The sequence below is a fragment of the Anguilla rostrata genome, chromosome 14 (genome assembly GCF_018555375.3).
Source record: "Anguilla rostrata isolate EN2019 chromosome 14, ASM1855537v3, whole genome shotgun sequence".
Classification (NCBI taxonomy): Eukaryota; Metazoa; Chordata; class Actinopteri; order Anguilliformes; family Anguillidae; genus Anguilla; species Anguilla rostrata.
Genome location: NC_057946.1, coordinates 8,717,294 through 8,735,467, shown reverse-complemented (window position 1 = coordinate 8,735,467; position 18,174 = coordinate 8,717,294). Strand labels below are relative to the sequence as shown.

The following is an 18,174-nucleotide window of genomic DNA, read 5'->3' as shown; positions in this document are numbered from 1 at the left end:
TTGACACAAATTATATAAAAGTTCAGTGGCTGCCTGAATTCTTTGTATTTATTTATTTATTTTGCCAGGGGTTGGGAGTTTAACGCAACTTTATTTGCAGTGTAGACGTATTTATATTTACCTGTATGAGTTTTTATTTATTTACCAAAGCAATGCCAGTGTATTTTTCAACCTGTCATTCATTTTACTTTTGTTGTTTCTGTTTTTTTCAGCAGCATACTTTCATCACTGTACCTTTTGCTCTCTAACTTTTATGTCAATTCATAGAGAATCATTTGCTATTTTATGTTATATAACATTAAGTCCTTATTAAAACTTTAAAGGGAATTACTTTTTTTGCAAATTCATGAAGGTACGTACATTTTTACAATAAATGGGACTTGGATGGGAATTTGGCAAATTTGAATTTATAGAATTGCCTGTATTCCTAAATCTGCCAGACCTGGGTGTATAAAGTCCTGTGCCTTTCGTTTGCATTTTTAGCTTAAGGGGGCTATGAGCAGGGCTAGATCTATGCTTAGCCCTTTCCCGAGCCTTACTGATTGTCCTGTTCCTTTGGTGGGCCCAAAGGCTATTCGCAAGGATATGGAACAGAGCAGAGCTGTTACTGTGTGAATCTTGACATTTCCCTTAAAATACAGGGAAAAATAATTTGCAGGGCATCTAGACAGTATGTGAGTTTATTTTTGTTTCAAAAGGCAGTGCAATCAAACAGCAGATCCTTGGCTGGTCATTGCAGTTTCATTGTGTCATACTGCAATTTCAAAAATAAAAAAAAATGTAACTTTGAACTCCAGAGAGTACCAGAGAGACACTGTTTGTCATGTGCTTAACTTCATTCTCTGGCAGTGATAGGAAATATTTTAAAGATTAGCAAGCCAGTGGAATCTTCAACATACAAACCATCTGCATATGTTTACTTTACTATTACTACAGTGTCATAATAAGTTATAGCCAGCTAGCAAGAAAGAAAGCAGGTAGTGAAATTGCCAGCTAGCTGGAAAATTAACTTACGTAGCAGCTTAGCTAGCTTGCTAGCTTGTGTGTATTTGTTTCTCTTTCCCTCTAGTTAGCCAACATCGAGGGACATGTGGGTAAAATCAGTATTTAAATTTAGTCAGTTAGCTGACATATGGTTACTCTTTTTTAAAATGAGATGGTCTCCCTCCAATTACGTGAAGAATAATAAATGTGGGTCAGATTTTGTCTGCATACGAAAGCCAAAGAACTCATTATGCACTACCCTGACAGTGGAAAAACAAGGGAGCTTTTGCGCTGAGAATCAGATGGTCCAACAGTCATTTTATGTGAAAGGCTATCCTACTATACTTTTAGATATTTTAAATAGATAAACATCTGTTTAAGCTAACTAGCTTTATTAACACTCCACATTTTTTCCCTGCCTGTTTGCTGTGCTGAGTTTGCTAAGTTTGTTGTGTGCTTGGTAATACTTGAATGAATCACAATGCAGCCTTCCTGTCAGTGAGGTGTTGTGAGGGTCTTCCTGGTATTTTAATGGGTGTTTATGTGCTGTTCTCTCCCTCTCTGGGGATGCTATTGATTTTCGCTGTACGCTGGCCTGGCCTCTCCACGTCTCCTACAGCCGAAGTGCTAGTGCACCAGGAGGGCTCCTCCTTCCCCGCCTCGTCGACAGAGCTACCTTGGAATTTAGTGGGCGAGCCTCTCCTGGGACTAAAGCCACGCCCCCGCGCGGAGAGCGCGCCGCCCACGCGGTCCGACGGCACGGAGCACGCCGCGACCGCGGCGGCGGCGGCGGCGGCCAAGCCCGCTCACGAGACCTCGGTGGACCTCTTCTCCTCCATCTCCTGGTCCCAGAGCCAGTGGATAGCCTTCAACGACGAGCTCGTACCGTGCAAGCGGCCAAACGCCAGTCCCAGGGACCTGCAGAGGCCGCTGTCGATGCCCCCGGCCAAAGCCTTCCGGTTCTTCTCGGACGACCCCAACGACCCATACAACAGAGTGGCGTGCCGCGCCGGGCTGTTTGCGGAGCGGAGCCCCTCCCCCTCGAGGCTCTCTCCGGCCGCGGCGGGCGATAGCGCGAAGGCCGCGGCTAGCCAGGCGCACAACGGTAACCGGGAGGCATGTCGCGTGTGGCCCGAATGCGTTTTCAGAAGGGTTTGCTTTCCATCTCCTTACTCTTCAGCACGGAGTCCTAAAACCCTAATGCTTTTTTTTTTTTCCCTCCCCAGTGTGAGAATGCTTTGTGATTTTTAGTTTGACTGTGGCTTGGATTTTATTTTTATTTTTTTTAAATGTACTTTTTAAATGGCCATGCTGTTAAATGCTTGGACTGTTGTAATAGTTGGTTGACTGATTGAAGTGGTTGAGTGTTCCATTTATTTTATTTTTTTTGTTACGCATTTTTTTTTGAGTGTGCATGTTTTTATTTAAGTGTTTTTGGTTTCAGCATATCTCAACTTACAAGTTTGAATTTTTTTTTTTTATTCTTTTGGTTTCATTTGTCCATAAAATGAATGGTTGCATGTTTGCTTTAGTGCTGAAGTGTTATTTTTGTAGAATCTTTTGTAGAATCTAACTTTATGATGTGTATGTTGAGTTACATCGACGTGTTCGATGTAAATGCCAACAGTGTGACTTCCAGGGAGACTGAATTTCTTCATCAGGCCGTTATGAAACCTGAATCTGTTTTCAGGTCGCAGTGATTGATCTGTGGGTTTCTGATAAACCCTGGGTGTCGGTGTTGAGCGCAGTCACTCACTCCTCCTGATCTCCCCCCAGCAGCCTCTCTGCAGGGCCGGCCCACCACCCCCCTGGCAGTTGGGACCATAGTGCCCCCTCCGCGGCCGTCCTCCCGACCAAAACTCCCCGCCGGCAAGCTGGCGGGCATCAACGAAATAGTGAGTAGAGGCTTCGGCCCCGCCCGAGCGGCGGCGCGGCGCGCGCTAGCTCCCCGGACATTGTGATGGTGAAACGTCGCTGTCTCGGCATGTAGGTCAGACCATTCAGCCCGTCGAAGACGTCCAACGCCAGCCCTCCCCCCGCGGCGCCCCTGGCCCGTGCCGAGAGCTCCTCCTCCCTGTCCTCCACCGCCTCGCTGAGCGCCGGCAACACCCCCACCGTGGGTGAGTTTGAGCGACCCCCTCCCTCGCGCGCCAGCGCTGACCCCACCCCCGCCCCCACCCTCGCCGTGTGCGGCCGGCTCATTTCTGTGCCTCGTTCTTCCTTCTCGCTCCTCTTTTCCTGCGAGACCGGCAGAGGACTGCATCACTGACTCGCTGATGAGCGTTTCCACATTACCTGTCATTAAATCCAAACTCCAGAGTTAACCACCAGTGTATAATTACGGTCTTAGTCATGGTATCAGCTGGGTAACTTTGTATGGAGCTCTGCTACTAACACAGCATAAGCTACAGTACAGTATGCATTCATTTAGCATTCCCTGTTGATCAGGACCAGAGGCAACGATACAAGCTTTTTGGACTGAGAGTCCATTAGTACACACAAATAAGAGCATAGCTGCATAAAAAGTATAAATGACACAAAAAAAATCTGATATGCTTACAACCCCCATTGTGTGGGTTAATGCCACTTAAGTACCGGCTACTTTCCAATACTGAAGTGTCAGGTAACATGCAAAACCGTCTATCCATATTTGAAAAATTAAGTAAATTATTGCAAATGTACTTTTCTCTCTCCCCTTAATGTGCCAAACCTTTTAGAGACTGTTGTCATGAGTCCACATATCAGACTGAAACTCGGAAATAGACATATTTAGAACCTTTACAGTACTTTTCATAATTTGAGGACTGGTTGCAGGGAAATCATAAAAAGTAAATACATTGCTTTTATGAGTTGACTGAATGTCCATGACTGAAAACATATTACGTAGTGTTTCCTCTCGCTGTGCCGTAGCTGAATTTGTGAGTGCTACACCTAACTGTGGTATTTGGCCCTATTCAGAATTTGGCCTCACCTTTGCCTTTTATTTGTAAATTTCAAGGAAACTCCTCCCCTACTCATGTGAGAACAGCTGTGCTGCTACATTTAACAAGCATTGCATGTTATTTAGCTACATGCTGTCCTTAGTCACTTAACAAAAGCAATGCATGCCTTTAGCCGCACCACCACCCGTCATGTGACCATATTGGTCCAAAAGGTACAGTCAAGCTGTACGTGTTGGACCAGTTCCTCAGCCTGTGAACACAGTGACCTATGTGCTCCTGATTAGTGGGGGGTGATTGAATGGTGTATTTGCAAGGGAAAAGGCTGGAGACTCGGAGGCTGCAGGTTCAAATCCTAGGTTGGGCACTGCCCATGTACACTTCAGCAAAGGTGATTAATGATTATTTGTATGGCAGATTATTTGTATCTGCCATACAAATAATCATTAATAATGAAATTCATTACTAATTTGCCTTAGTCAGAAAAGAACAAATTGAAAGTATGCATTGATAATCTCAAGCCTTTGATTGGTGTCAAATGTCTGTTCTTGTGAGGGTTGGGTTTGGCCTCCCGAGTTTGAAAATTGCACTGGGTGACCTCGTTGGAGCACTGCGGCTTGTGCGCGCACCTCTTCACCTCTCCCCTCATCTTCATTTGTGTTGTGGGCTTTTCTTTTTTCGCTGGGCTCTTGTGCGCGTGTCTTAAGACGAAGATGCGTTCGTTGGGAAACTGCCCGCCTTCGAAAAGCGCAGCGAGACGCCCGCAGGTAGGGTAAGCGCGGTTGAACCCCAGCTCCCCGTGTTCGCCGTACTAACACCGCTGCCTCTGCCCGCCTCGCCTGGCCTCGACACTAAACCTCTTTCTCCTCAAAGCTCTCGTACAGACGACCCTTTCAGACCTGGAAAAACATCTGTTTCTCTGTCTTATGTTCTCAGAAATCAGCAGTGAACAGCGTGCGGCGCTGTGTTTGTTTATTTACTGCAGAGGCAAAGCGTCACGTTTTCCCTCCACGCCGATGGTGGAGCGGGTTCCAACGTCGTTTTTACGCTATGGAGATGAGAGGGGAAGCCAGTGTCTTACGGTTAATCATGGCAAAGGCATCATCTGTCTACTTCCTGACCTATGAGTGTCAGATTTAAGTGAATGTGGCCCCCAGAGTCATGATAATTAAAATGCACCTCGTGTTACCAATGAGGTTTTGGGATACTTGACAGTCTGATTAATCATCTAGTCGAGCAATGCATTACAGAACAGATAGGAATGTTTAATAAAAATTCTATTTTTCAAAATAGCAAGAAGTCCACAACATAAAGGGACATAAATTGTGTAGTGTAGTCTACATTTATTGTTCCCTTGATCCGTTCATTTTGAAACAAATTTCTTCTTCTTTCTTCTACATTTATACTCCGTGTTCTACGTTGACCTTTATTGGTGTAACTGAATAACTGTTCCTATTCTGTATCTAACTATACAGTTTATTGCGTGGATCCTTCTTGTGTGTAATTTCTTTGTAATTTTGTAACTGCCTTTGATTCCGTTTGGTGTTTTGCAATCTCCAGTGTGCTGTATGTTACTGCCTTCTACCTCCCGCCATTTCGTGTCCTTGTTGCTGTGTCTCCTAGATATTGAATTGTTACATTCCTCATGGAACAAAAAAATAAAAATAGAGCCAAATTCCCTTTTATATTTGAGATATTTACTGTGCAATTCAATGTTGTAAACTATTGAATAAACATCTGAATTTTTAATGTATAAATGTATACATTTTTAACGTATAAAATTAAATTGGCTGTCACAAATTTTAATACTGGCACCAAACATGTTTCAGAATGGCAGCAGATAGTGAATATTGTTGGGTGTTGTAAAGGCAGCCATCTTGTGAGAGCCTCCTGTATTTTCTCTCCTGCAGGGACTTCCCGTGGGCCCAGTCCGGTCACTCTGGGTTCCCAGGATTCCTTGCCTATCGCAGTGGCCTTCACAGAATCCGTCAACGCCTACTTCAAAGGCGCGGACCCTACAAAGTTAGTATCACGCCGTTTCCTCTGACACTGAGTAGAGTAGTGAGCCTCGAAGGTTTCGAGTCCCCTGCTCGGAGACAGAGCCCTAAATGGAGCAGAGGAACTCCTGCTCTACACCAGACTACTAAGGCTGCACACGACCCGGGTCATCCGTGCGGTGTCTGGGACACATTAGCGTCCGGCAAGCTCCCGTCATCCCCGTGTGTCTACTGTACGCCACATGGAAAATTTTACCCCGCTCTCCCGACACCATTCTTTCAAAGCGCATAACCCGCCCTGGGAAATGATAAGTACGGGCAGCAAAAACATACATGCCTTTATTGGCTAATTGCTGCTGCGCAGAAGCTTACGTTTTACAGGATTATGGAATGGAATATATTTTAGAAACGCATTAGAATCACAGGGCTGGAAAGCACAGTTGTTCAAGTATTTACATATACACACACACGCACGCACACACACACACAGACACATACTCTCTTTATCTTTCAGTATATCTGAATGACTTCTATCTTTTGCTTGGTTTTTCGCTAATTAAACAAAATAATTTAAAAAAACTCTAGGCTAGTGGAATGAAGATGCTAAGATTGATGGAGCGACCCCTGGAATGTGTGCTCAAAAGTGGTCATCGTAAGGGAAAGGCAGCAGGAGTTGGTGTTGGTGTTTTTGATTGGGTTTCAGGAAACTTCACATGTGAGGGTTGTAGATGTATTTTCGTGGCTGTGCATGTTGCACTTTTCCCCTCTGCGATGATCAGCTCCTGGACGCTTGTTTCTTCCCGCCCAGGTGCATCGTTAAGATCACCGGCGACATGACGCTGTCCTTCCCCAGTGGCATCATCAAGATCTTCACCAGCAACCCATCCCCCGCTGTCCTCAGCTTCCGGCTGAACAACTGCAGCAAGCTGGAGCAGATCCTGCCCAACCAGCAAATCCTCTACAGGTCAGAGTCCCGCAGAGCTGCTTACGCACCAGCGCCGAGGCACCTGAGTCTGCTAACGTCACTGCGGAGAAAAATAATTTTTAGCTTCAAAAAACCCCTCATTGCCTAACGGGAACAAATGTTTTTCATTTCTCTGGTTGCCCATTTCTCATAACGGAGGCACAAGCTGTAAGAGAGCTCTATCACGCTTTCCTGAGCAGGCTACAGGGTAGGAAAGTTCAACATACCACAGTAGTGAGTGGCTTCTGCTGTTTCCCAAGAGGCTTTGCAGTGTTCCTTTGTGAGATGCAGATACGGAACATCTGGTGAAAATCTGCCAGTTCTTGTCCAATGTACAGGGAGAAATACTGTTGATCAGTGTCCTGGCCACAGTCCCCTAACACGGATACTTCAGAAGGACTTCTGTGCTCTGTGATACTTAGAGGCAGAGGTTACAGTTACACAGCCATTGTCCTTAGAGCCAGAGGTAGTTCAGTGAACACAGCCATTGTCCTCAGAGGCAGAGGTTACACAGCTACACAGCCATTGTCCTTAGACGCAGAGGTAACCATGAATGGAAATGTTTCAGTTCCAGTGCTGGAGGCACTGGGTGGCCCCACTGCGCAGCCTGCGTGAGGTTCTCTGCGAGGAAACCTCACGTCCAAGCCATTTCCTCCTCAATCCGCCCCACAGCTGTTCGCAGTAGAGGAGAATCCCTCTAAACTATATCAACGCAGACAGGAAGATGCCACCCCGCATCCTGCTGGTGTTTCGGCTTAAGAGAAAACCCTGTTTCATAAAACGCAGCCGCCACACACACACACACACACACATCACACACACATACACACACACACACACACACACACACACACACACACACACCACACACACACACACACACACACACACACACACACACACACACACACCACACACACACCCCACACCACACACACACACACACACACACCACACACACACACACACACACACACACACACACACACACCACAGCCGTCCGTGAGCGCGGATCCTCTGCCTAGCTTAGCGTGCGCGTTTTCCTCAGAGGGTGCAGAGGGAGCACGCGCTCCGTTTCTGAGCACACCTCTGCGGATTGTTTTTGAAGCTGGACTCACAATGCCGGCAGACGTTTCTCTTTGAGGCAGACCCCGTTCCAGCGTGTTCTCGGCCGGCCCTGCCCCAGGCAGCTCAGCGTCTGCATGGCGCGCCTAATTGAATCGAGGCTCGGGACTTAATAAGTGGGTGGGAATAATGGGGTCATTCTTTCCGTGCTATTGGAGCTACGTACGGCAGGGAGGGCAACGATTAAGAATTCAAATTTTTCATAGTCATTGTGTAGGCAAGGGTACTGTTTGTGTATGTGTGGAATGTGAATTGACCAAGGCGTGCGTGCATGTGTGCATGTGTTTGCTACCTAATACAGGGAATACATCATGATATCCTGTATTGGAATATTTTTGGATCATGTGCATTCACACGTTGGTGTGTGTGTGTGTGTGTGTGTGTGTGTGTGTGTGTGTGTTTAATATGCAGTGATCCCTCTCAAAGTGACTCCAGCACTAAGGACTTCTGGATGAACATGCAAGCTCTCACAGCCTACCTCAGGAAAGCATTGGAGCAGAACCCTGCTGCCTCCTACTACAATGTGGACATCTTAAAATACCAGGTCAGTCCAGAGTGGCTGCCACACATCTGTGGGCACACAATCCCAGTGTTCCTTGAATAGCTGATGGAGCAGTATCTTCATAAAGAAGATGGCTGCATAATTTATCTGTGGTATATTTCTGTGACATTTTGCACAGTGTGATGTAATGGTTAAGGAAATTATCCTGAAATCCCAGGTACTCTTGAGCTACTGCACTGTTTACCTGAAACCTGAATTTCTTCAGGAAATATGCAAAGTTTAAATGACTGATGTGTAAAATCTAAGCAGTAAAGTACTTGCATAAGTCACCCTGGATAAGACTGTCTAATGGAAAAAGTCGGTCATAATAATTTTCACCATAGCTGTTGGGGTCAACAGCTGCTTTTGCACAAGCTATATTCAGCATTGGCGAGTGCGTCCGGCAAGATTTTCATTATGAAGGCTCACAGCGTTTTTGGTTGGGTGTGGCGGGCTGTCCAATGTGGTGCTGAGCTGTGCGTCCTGTGCAGGTCTCCTCCAATGGCATCCAGTCCACTCCGCTGAACCTGGCCGTGTACTGGAAGTGCACCCCCACCACCACGGACCTGCGGGTGGACTACAGATACAACCCGGAGTCCATGGTGGCCCCGGGACCCCTGGCCAATGTGCAGGTCCTGGTGCCAGTGGACGGAGGGGTGACCAACATGCAGTCTCTGCCTGTCGCCATCTGGTAGGCCGTCCGCCTCTGCCACTGGGAGGGGTACACTTAATACACTGTCCCATCTGCAACCCACCTCCCAGCCCTCAGTCTCAAGAAAATATACAGAAAACATAAACAGTCTTTCATTACATGAAGCTGAGGTCCTTCATTTTAGATTCACTGAAGTGAAACACAGACATGGTTCACAGGTCATCTGACACTATTTTTATTCACACGATGCACCTAAGACCAGGGTCAGAGCAGTTAGAAGTTACCTCGCCGGTTAGTGCAGTAAAGTAGTTTTCTACTCTTTAGAGGTCACTGAGTTGATATAATGATTAAACCACTGTAAAATCTACTGCATAACCAATAACAAACTATGTATTGTATTACATTTAATGTTTTATTAATGCTTGATTATTTGCTTACTGAATGTGTGTCACGTTCATGCTTACGCGTATGCTGGTGTATGTTTGATGGAAATGATGGAGCTGTGGTTATCTGTTAACAGAAATGAGCTCGTGCTGGCATGCAAACTGGCTCTGAGGAGCTGTAAATCATTGGCCTGCAGAGTAAATTGAGATTTAGTGAAATGACGCTGCTGCTGAGTTTCATTGAGCTGTCTGTGTTGTGTCTGCTCTCAAACAGGAACGCGGAGCAGAACAAATCCCTGTGGAAGCTGAGTGATGTCTCAGAGAAGTCTGAGAATGAAGGTAGCTACAAAGTGCATTTTATTAAATGCAGCTTTATAAAGTATTCGTAACTCTCAGCTTTGGATATGTGCACACCGGCATTCTCTGGGGCTAGTGAATGACTTGTATTGTGGACTTATTGCACATTCAGTTGTGGCTATTTTTGAATTTAGTAGCCTCCTTTAAGTTGGCCCTGGGTATTTATTTATATATTTTTTTTACATGTTGTATATTCTATATTTGAAGGTCCCTTCTTCCTGAAATAATCCCTGAAGAACTTCCCTTTTAACAGACCTGTAGTTTATAAGATAAAACAGGGTTGCAGGGTGCGGGAGGAGAAATTAAGGCTGCATGTTTGTGTGTGGCCTCAGGGGCCGGGTCCCTCAGGGCCAAGTTTGAGCTGTCAGATGGGCCCAGCAATCCAGCCACAATCGCGGTGCAGTTCCTCAGCGAAGGGGGCACCCTCTCTGGGGTCGATCTGGAACTCGTCGGGACGGGCTACAGGCTTTCCCTGGTCAAAAAGAGGTTTGCTACGGGTAAGGTGTCCCTTTTCCATTTCTCCTCATGCTCAGTTTTGCTACCTGTCGACCCATTTACTTATCAGAACATCTGAGTAGTAACTGGAGAGTGAGATTCCGTGAAGCCAGTAATGGGTGGAGCTATGATTATATGTCGATAACTGAGTTGTTTGAATCAATCAAAAACATTTTACTCCATCATAAAAAAACAACATGATGAATACAGTATGGTGAACAATATGGCCTAATGTGCAGGTGGCGGTAGTGACATAGTTGGTACTTAACCTTAATCAGGATTCTGAATCATTGTCCAAGCACATGCTGTTATCTCATCTCTGTCCATCTACAGTCTAATTTGTGCTGCTGTTGCTCTGTTTCCCGTAGGACGATACATGGCAGACTGCTGATGGTGAAGGGTTGTTTGTTCCACAAAGCACAATTTCACTATAACGAAAGTGTCTATTCAACATTTTACTCTTTGTCTGGTATTTCTTTTGTCCTATTTATGTAAGGTGGAATCAAATCTGAAGGGTTTCAAAATACCTTTGTTTTTTTTTTCTTGACATTTTTGAAACATCTTTGCATAAATTGAAATGCACCTTTTGGAAGAAATATTTTTACTACACGAAAATTAGCACTGAATTTTGAACACTGTTTAAGAAAAAAAGATTTAAAAATGCAGGCTGTCAGGAAATTTGTGAAATTAAAAAAATCTTTAACTTTGATTTATTCAGACTTTTATAAAGTCAAAAATGTAGTCTTTGTTTGATATGTATAGATAACAGTGTAATTCAAATATAATGGACTGCTAAAAACCTTTAAAAAAAAAAAACTTTAAAAAAAAAACCTGCACTAACAATCTTTCCTGCAGTTTTAGAATTGTTCATTTTCTCTAATGTATATTCAGCCTTAGCTCTGCCAATAATGACAACTTCTAATGCTGGAATGAGAACGACATATTAATGCATGCCTTCCTAAACTTTCCTCAGTGTTTAAATACCGTGCTATTTACTATAGGAAGGCTTAATGTTAACTACGGCAGCCAAGTTTAGTTAACAGGATTTTGTCTGGTTCCGTTCGTGTGCAATGACTCCGATATAAGCTGTCTTAAACTGAACACGTGGATCAGAAGTGTGGCGCAAGCAAGTCAATTTCGCTCGGACGTGACTGTTGAAAACCTCCCCGTCAGCTGTTTTACAGTAACAGTGCCTCTTTTTTATTAGAAAATTACCACTTCTTCAAAATGTGCCTCATTTTCTTATTGTTTTTCTGTTTTCTTAAACTATTTTGTATTTTGTAGTACACCGAGATAGCACAACATTTGTGCGTACCATCTTTTATACTCTTGTTACTGGGATGTTGAAGGGAAATGCAGCTGACTTGGCTGCATTTTAAACAAGCTAACCTTATATCAGCATTTGTCTTCCAAAATGATCAGTCATGGGCAAATTGTTTCGTGATATGTTTCAGGATTCACGTATCAGCCCTTTCTTACGATTTTGAACATCACTTTGAATCGAAACCACATGGGGCCTCTTGGAAAATAAGTGCTAATGCTAAGGCATCTTTCCCCATTAACGGTAAGGCATTATCCTGTACTGTAAGTCACGTTCGGCATTTGGCAGTGTCGCATCTTGCCGGGGCCGGAGCTTTCACAGACATCTTGGCTCTGATATTACATCGTGCCGCATAACCAGTACACCAGAAACACAAAACCTCCTCCACACCACTTCTGTGTGGCCTGTCCTGACTAATGGTGCAAGCTGTACCACAATGGACTAAATGTATCCCATTTTTTTTTATTTTTTTTTTTTTAAATACAGCTACTTTATAATAAATGCATTGCATTAATGTCTCTGGCTTAAAATACACTAAAATAAAAGAGGAGAGAAAGTCTTTGTATTAGCGTAAGTAAATTGAGTTGAAACTGTATTTGTGATAAGATGTGTTGCTTTAAAAAGGATGACGCTCACTTATCTGTAATTTATTGTATAAAGATTAACACACTTTTTAAGCAATGTAGCATTATTCCAAAAAAAAAGAAAGAAAAGTGTCATGGAAGTATGAGTATTTAAACATGGGAAAAAAGATTGAAACCAAATAAGCAGACAGTGTATTCTCTTCAGTACATTTTAAAGACATGGCTACTTGTTTGGAAAAGGTTCAGAGTGTAAATGAGTTAGTCTGAATACCTCTGGAAAATAGTCATACCAATTTGCATATGATTCCAATCTAAAGCTATAGTTTACACTACCCCTACGTAATAGAGTTTAGAACAGAGTCAGACTACAAATTAACTTTTTTGTCCCTACTGTTTATATTTAATTTAATAAATTCGTACAACACAAGGGCAATAAGGAACTGGAACTATTTTGACCTAGGTCATTATTAAAGCCACTAAAAAAATATTTCTGCCATTTTATCTTTCTGATGATTCTGTTTTTGTGTTTTGAACTCAAGGTTTTCACAAAAGAAAAGAAAAAAAAACGTGTGTGCGCGTACATGTGATTCACTAACCAACTTCTGGTGCTCACCTTTATTTTTGATTTTTTTGTTTTTTTTTTCTTCTTGACCCGATGCAATATTTGTGTAGTATGTCATTGCCTCGTTGTAAAAGACCACCTCTGGAAGGGCTACTTTTCTTTACAGTCAGTGGTAGCAATATATCATTTTAAAATAAATTTATTACAAGTATGATTTTCAAGATTTCTGAGTAAATTGCTTTCTCTGATGGAAGTCTCTTGTTAAATGGACATGTAGCCTAAAGTGCTGTAATTGCATTGGTAGATTCCACTTTACGGCACCTCTGCAGCTTGTTGCCTATGTAGTGTGAAGTTACTGTGTTTGAAGTCCACTAAAATAAAAGGGCATCTTAAAACTCTGATTATAAACTGCTTAGGGTACCCAGTCGTTGTTTTGCATTTTTAGATAGATTGAACGGGAATGTCCATAAAGCAAAAGTGCTTTGCATTCTAGGAAAAGCCAATAGCCTCCAAAAGGTGTAAACAAAGAACAGATTGGCAAAAAATAAATGAAATAGTCTTTTTTTGTGTGTCTTCGTTCTAACAATAGTAACTGTGGCCTTGTAGCAGGAAGCAGTGACATACGTGCGATCAGCATGTGTTGAAACTGTAGCTTTATACGTTGTATTTGGCTTTACACACATCATGCCACAAAGATGAGACATTTTAAGGCCTTTCAGTTTAAAAAGCCTATCCACTTACTGTGGCTGCATTTAATTACTGTGACAGCAGTGAGATTGGGGAAAAACAGGATGTTCTTGGAAAGTTTTTCAGATTTTCTTTTTTTTATTTTTTATTTGACTACAGCAAAGCAAACCTACAGCAAAATTGACTATACAGTGATTGAGTATCGTTTTGTGTTCCATAGCACAATTTTAAACAAAAATTTTAGGTTTTTGTCTTTTTTAAAGTATTTATTTCCATTTGATGAAATGGCTCACAGTGGAAAAGGCTGTAAGCTGGCTTGCATGGACACATACTGTATCAGTAAATGCAAATGACACTGGAAACCCCAAGCTGTTCTAAGCAGAGTTGAAATATAAGTCTACAGGAACTGAATATATATGTAACGTATTTAGCGAGCTGGTTCTTGCTTCTCTACACAGAAATCTCTCTTGCTGCCTCTACATCATCAGTAATACTCTATGGCATTTGGAGCTTTTGTTTTCATTTCATTGTTTGTATGTTTAAAAAAATCATGTAGTCAAAAGGAAAGTAAACAATCTTTAAATGTAAATGATATCTCATGAAATGTAAATTTTACAGTATCTCTGCCACTTTTGTCTTTATAATTCAATGTGCCTGTAATAAATGTGTAATATATATATTATATATACATATATAAGATTACAACTAAACATGGTGTTGTGTGTATTATTTCGTATTGCAGTCGTATATGTACTGATCATTTCTTTTTTTGAATAATAGGTCAGTTGGTGATTACTACACCACAGACCACACAGTACTACAGGACAATAGTGGTGCACTATTGATGTCTCTCAATTGCAGATTCTATCATATATTTAAAAATCCATGAACAAAAATTCTTATACATTACATGGCCAAAAGTGTGTGGACATATGACATCCAAATTCTCATCCAAATTTATGGCCATTAATATGAAGCTGGTCCACCCTTTGCTGCTGTAACAATCTCCACTCTTCTGGGAAGGCTTTATGCTAGATGTTGGAGCATTTGCAGGAATTTGCTTCCATTCAGCCAGAATAGCATTAGTGAGGTTGGGCACTGATTGGGCAGTTAGACCTGGCTCACATTTGGCTTTCCAATTGATCCCAAAGGTGTTGGATGGGCTTGAGGTCAGGGCTCTGTGCAGGCCAGTCAAGTTCTTCCACGCCGATCTCGACAAAACCATTTCTATATGGACCTCGCTGTGTGCCATGGGGTCATTGCCATGCTGAAGCAGGAAAGGGCCTTCCCCCAAACTGTTGCCACAAAGTTGGAAGCACAGAACCGTTGAGAATCCATTGCATTAAGATTTGTCTTCACTGGAACTAAGGGGCCAGGTCGAAACCATGAATAACGGCCCCAGACCAAGGGGTGTCCAGGTACTTTTGGTCATATAAGGTATTTATCTGATTTACATAATTTTCTTTCTGACTTGATCTACGTCAGCACTAATTTGTCGAATTAATTTATAGGATGTAGCTAGAGAATTAGGTCATGCTAGTTTAAAATAAATCATAGGGTATCGAGGGTATTATGAATTATACGTTGCCATCTGAGAAATACTGAAGTGAAAACTTGTAGAATTTACCTATTGACCTTGCCGCGACCCTATTACACATGCTTGACCGGCCTGTTTATTTTACCTCTTCAGACAGCTCAGTAAATTATATAAATGAACTGTTTCAGAGTAAAGTCAACAAATAGCAGGTACGAAGAAATTTCTGCTGTATGATGAGGATTTAAAAGAGACAAAGAAAGCGCAATCTGAATATTTATTCGGTGGAATTAAAAGTCAGATGGGGCAGATGGTGACATCAAACGCCCAGGCTGGTAGTTTGGAATGAAGCCAATCTTAATTTCTGTAAACATCAAATAATGTGATTTACATGTAGTAACAAAGATTATTTATCATCTAAGTTTTACTTTAAAGATGCAATAATTTAACCCTTGTGCAAAAGGCAGAATCTTCTGCAGACTCATATTCCGCCTAGTACACCTTGGGGAAAAAATGGATATACGTCAAGCTTTTTGTAGTAGAAGTTTATTGTTCAATTTGTAGATCAATCGATCAATGCCAAAGGAATAATCAACATAAGAATATAAATAACTTGCAGTCCTGCCGGCGTAAGTCTGAACGATATGATTTCTGAGTCTCTGGGGAGGTGCGTGTGTAATTGTTTGAATGAGGAGGGGCTTCTGCAGTGAAGGAGCAGTGTGATGACAAGTAGCGTGCGATGGCTTTCTAAGGTCAGTGCATTCGATGTTGGAGGGGCTGTGCGGCAGCATCTCAGTGGGGGTTTATGGAATTGTTTGGCTCAGTTGTAGAGCTTGCAGTAGTTCTGGGCCCTGGGGCATTCATGGTCTCGGAGGTGCTGCTTTGAGAGACCGTAAACTGGCAAGGATAAAAGGGTCATGGTACGAAATATGCACTGTAGCTGAGGTAGCTAGCTCTCCTGTTTCATCTATTACTTTCTCACCTGGTGAGAAATGTCAGCCCTGAGAATATGTTCCTTCGCAGTCTTAATCCCTTAAGAAGAAAAGTTCACTTTAACATGCATGGCGAGGCATGGGGATGTTAATTGGGGGTTGCCTAGCGCCCAGATGTGAAGATTTGTTATTTACGTGCTGAAAAATCAGTACCTGCTGAGAGCAGGGAGCTCTTCATATTTTCTAAATGCTGTCATGGCTGTGTTTGTTCAAAGGCCCATCGGGGTAATAAAATTGAGTTATTTTGGCCTTGCAAATGTGTAGAACATCGGTTACGTTCATGCTCAATTTATAATAGATGTGCCTATTTGATCTCTGCTAAACATAAGGAAAAACATCTGAGAAAATAAAGATGGTGTAAGTTTATTGCATTAAATGTGGATTCCCTGTCAAAGCCCAGAGGACCTGGACATAAATCAAACTCCGAACTGGTCCGGCAGCATTGCAGGACACGTGGGCTGTTCTCCCTCCAGATCAGAGAGGGGCAGAATCAGTCCTTCCACACTGACATTAAAAACAGTCTGGAAAAAATCTGCACACTACGCCGTGGCAACAAGTCAGTTACCTAGGGCATTTTGTTCCAGAATTTTAAATGTATATCAAGTTGATAAATGTTTTCCGTTGAGATAAATTCTTCCACGTCCAGCATTTAATTACATTTTCAGGTCTTTCTATACTTTATTAAGTCATACAGGAGCTTCCTATGGAACAACGTTTATATTATTTAAATGCTGGTAGCTTGGCCAGGATTTTATCCTTCCATGTTAAATTTCATGTTTAGACATTATTATATTGTTCCAAGATTTTGTAATGACAGATTGACATTCCTTAGGCCTTTGTGCTATACTTAAAATGCTTCACCGTATTATTCAGCAAATAGCTACCACAAACAATTGGTAAAATTCATGATACCGTGCCAAGCTTGCATGTGAACATTTATCTAAGGCTATCATGCTGGAATTGATACAACTAGACATCTGTTGGGATGGATTAACTAACGTTAGTGTTTCCAGTGACCAGCTTGACTAAGCCACCAGCTGGAGTTGCTGAGCAATTAGTTTCTCTCACCGTGCGCAGCCAATGCCATTTGCACAAAGCCAGCATGTCTGTGACTCTGATGCTGTGTTCCAGGTTTAGTTCACAGAAGTGTCCGAATTTGGCAAACGGGAAAATGTGATGCTTCCAGTGCCCTGGAACAAATCCCTCCATTTTATCCACTCAGGGAGATGGAGAGTATGTAATGTGCATGTGAATTTGTACAAGAACTATTGAGCCTTCATCCATGGATTTTAGCATCTAGCAGCCAGACTAGCGCCCAGAGATATGTTGTGGTCCTGGTTCCCCCAGAGTGAGAAAGATAGGCTTTAGAACAAACTCTGATCAAGAGAGTAGGGCAGGGCCCCCTTTGGAGGAAAGTGGAATTGCATATCAGTTTCAAGTGATGGGTGATATCTCTGTAACCTAACAATGACAGATTCTGTTTATCCCATGACTGTGCAAGGAAGTAATGAGAAGCTGTTTAAATGTGAGTCAATGTGGGTTTGGGGAATAATATGCAAACACAACATTATTCTTGCATGCCAGTTTTACTTATCACTGCTTACCTTCACTTGCTCATAATGGTGAAATTGTTTGAAATCATTTGAAATGCGATCATGGAGATTTATGAGGAATCCTATTTGTTAATGCTGCGTATGGAACTACAGAGCTACTGAGAGTGATTCATTACAGTTGATATAAGTAATACTAGTTTTGGGAAAGTTGCCCCCCACCCCCACTGCCCCTACCCATTCTCTCCACAGAACCCCCTGCAAGCCAGAAATGTGAGAGCTTAGCTGTATGCACCACACTCCATTGCTGACTCTGTGTGCAGATTCATCTTTACAGTAATCTTTATTGACATAATTTAGATACTTATTGATTACTTGTTTATGATTACATTTTATTTTAAAAAATGATGCTATTGAGGGACAATTTCTGCATGGCATTCAGGCCTGTACCGTTCTCTTGGTGTACACCACGCATGCACTCGCCCACTTGTTGAGAATATGGTGAAG

At 42.6% G+C, this 18,174-nt stretch overlaps 1 protein-coding gene across 11 annotated transcripts in view; it reads left to right on the top strand.

The window, feature by feature from the left end:
* The window catches only part of fcho2 (FCH and mu domain containing endocytic adaptor 2), a 55,443-nt gene extending 41,142 nt beyond the window's left edge, over nt 1-14,301 (top strand). For 5 of the 11 annotated variants that reach the window (XM_064308987.1, XM_064308985.1, XM_064308989.1 and 2 more), the window contains 11 exons: nt 1,604-2,089; nt 2,764-2,879; nt 2,975-3,104; nt 4,631-4,690; nt 5,834-5,945; nt 6,729-6,884; nt 8,421-8,553; nt 9,042-9,241; nt 9,860-9,924; nt 10,275-10,439; nt 10,806-14,301. In XM_064308987.1, coding sequence (XP_064165057.1) covers nt 1,604-2,089; nt 2,764-2,879; nt 2,975-3,104; nt 4,631-4,690; nt 5,834-5,945; nt 6,729-6,884; nt 8,421-8,553; nt 9,042-9,241; nt 9,860-9,924; nt 10,275-10,439; nt 10,806-10,828 — 1,646 coding nt within the window. In that variant the 3' untranslated portion in view covers nt 10,829-14,301. Of the gene's footprint in view, nt 1-1,603; nt 2,090-2,760; nt 2,880-2,974; nt 3,105-4,630; nt 4,691-5,833; nt 5,946-6,728; nt 6,885-8,420; nt 8,554-9,041; nt 9,242-9,859; nt 9,925-10,274; nt 10,440-10,805 lie in introns of all 11 variants that reach the window. The other 6 variants (XM_064308996.1, XM_064308993.1, XM_064308991.1 and 3 more) reach the window with 3 other exon arrangements.
* The last annotated feature ends 3,873 nt before the right edge of the window (nt 14,302-18,174 follow it).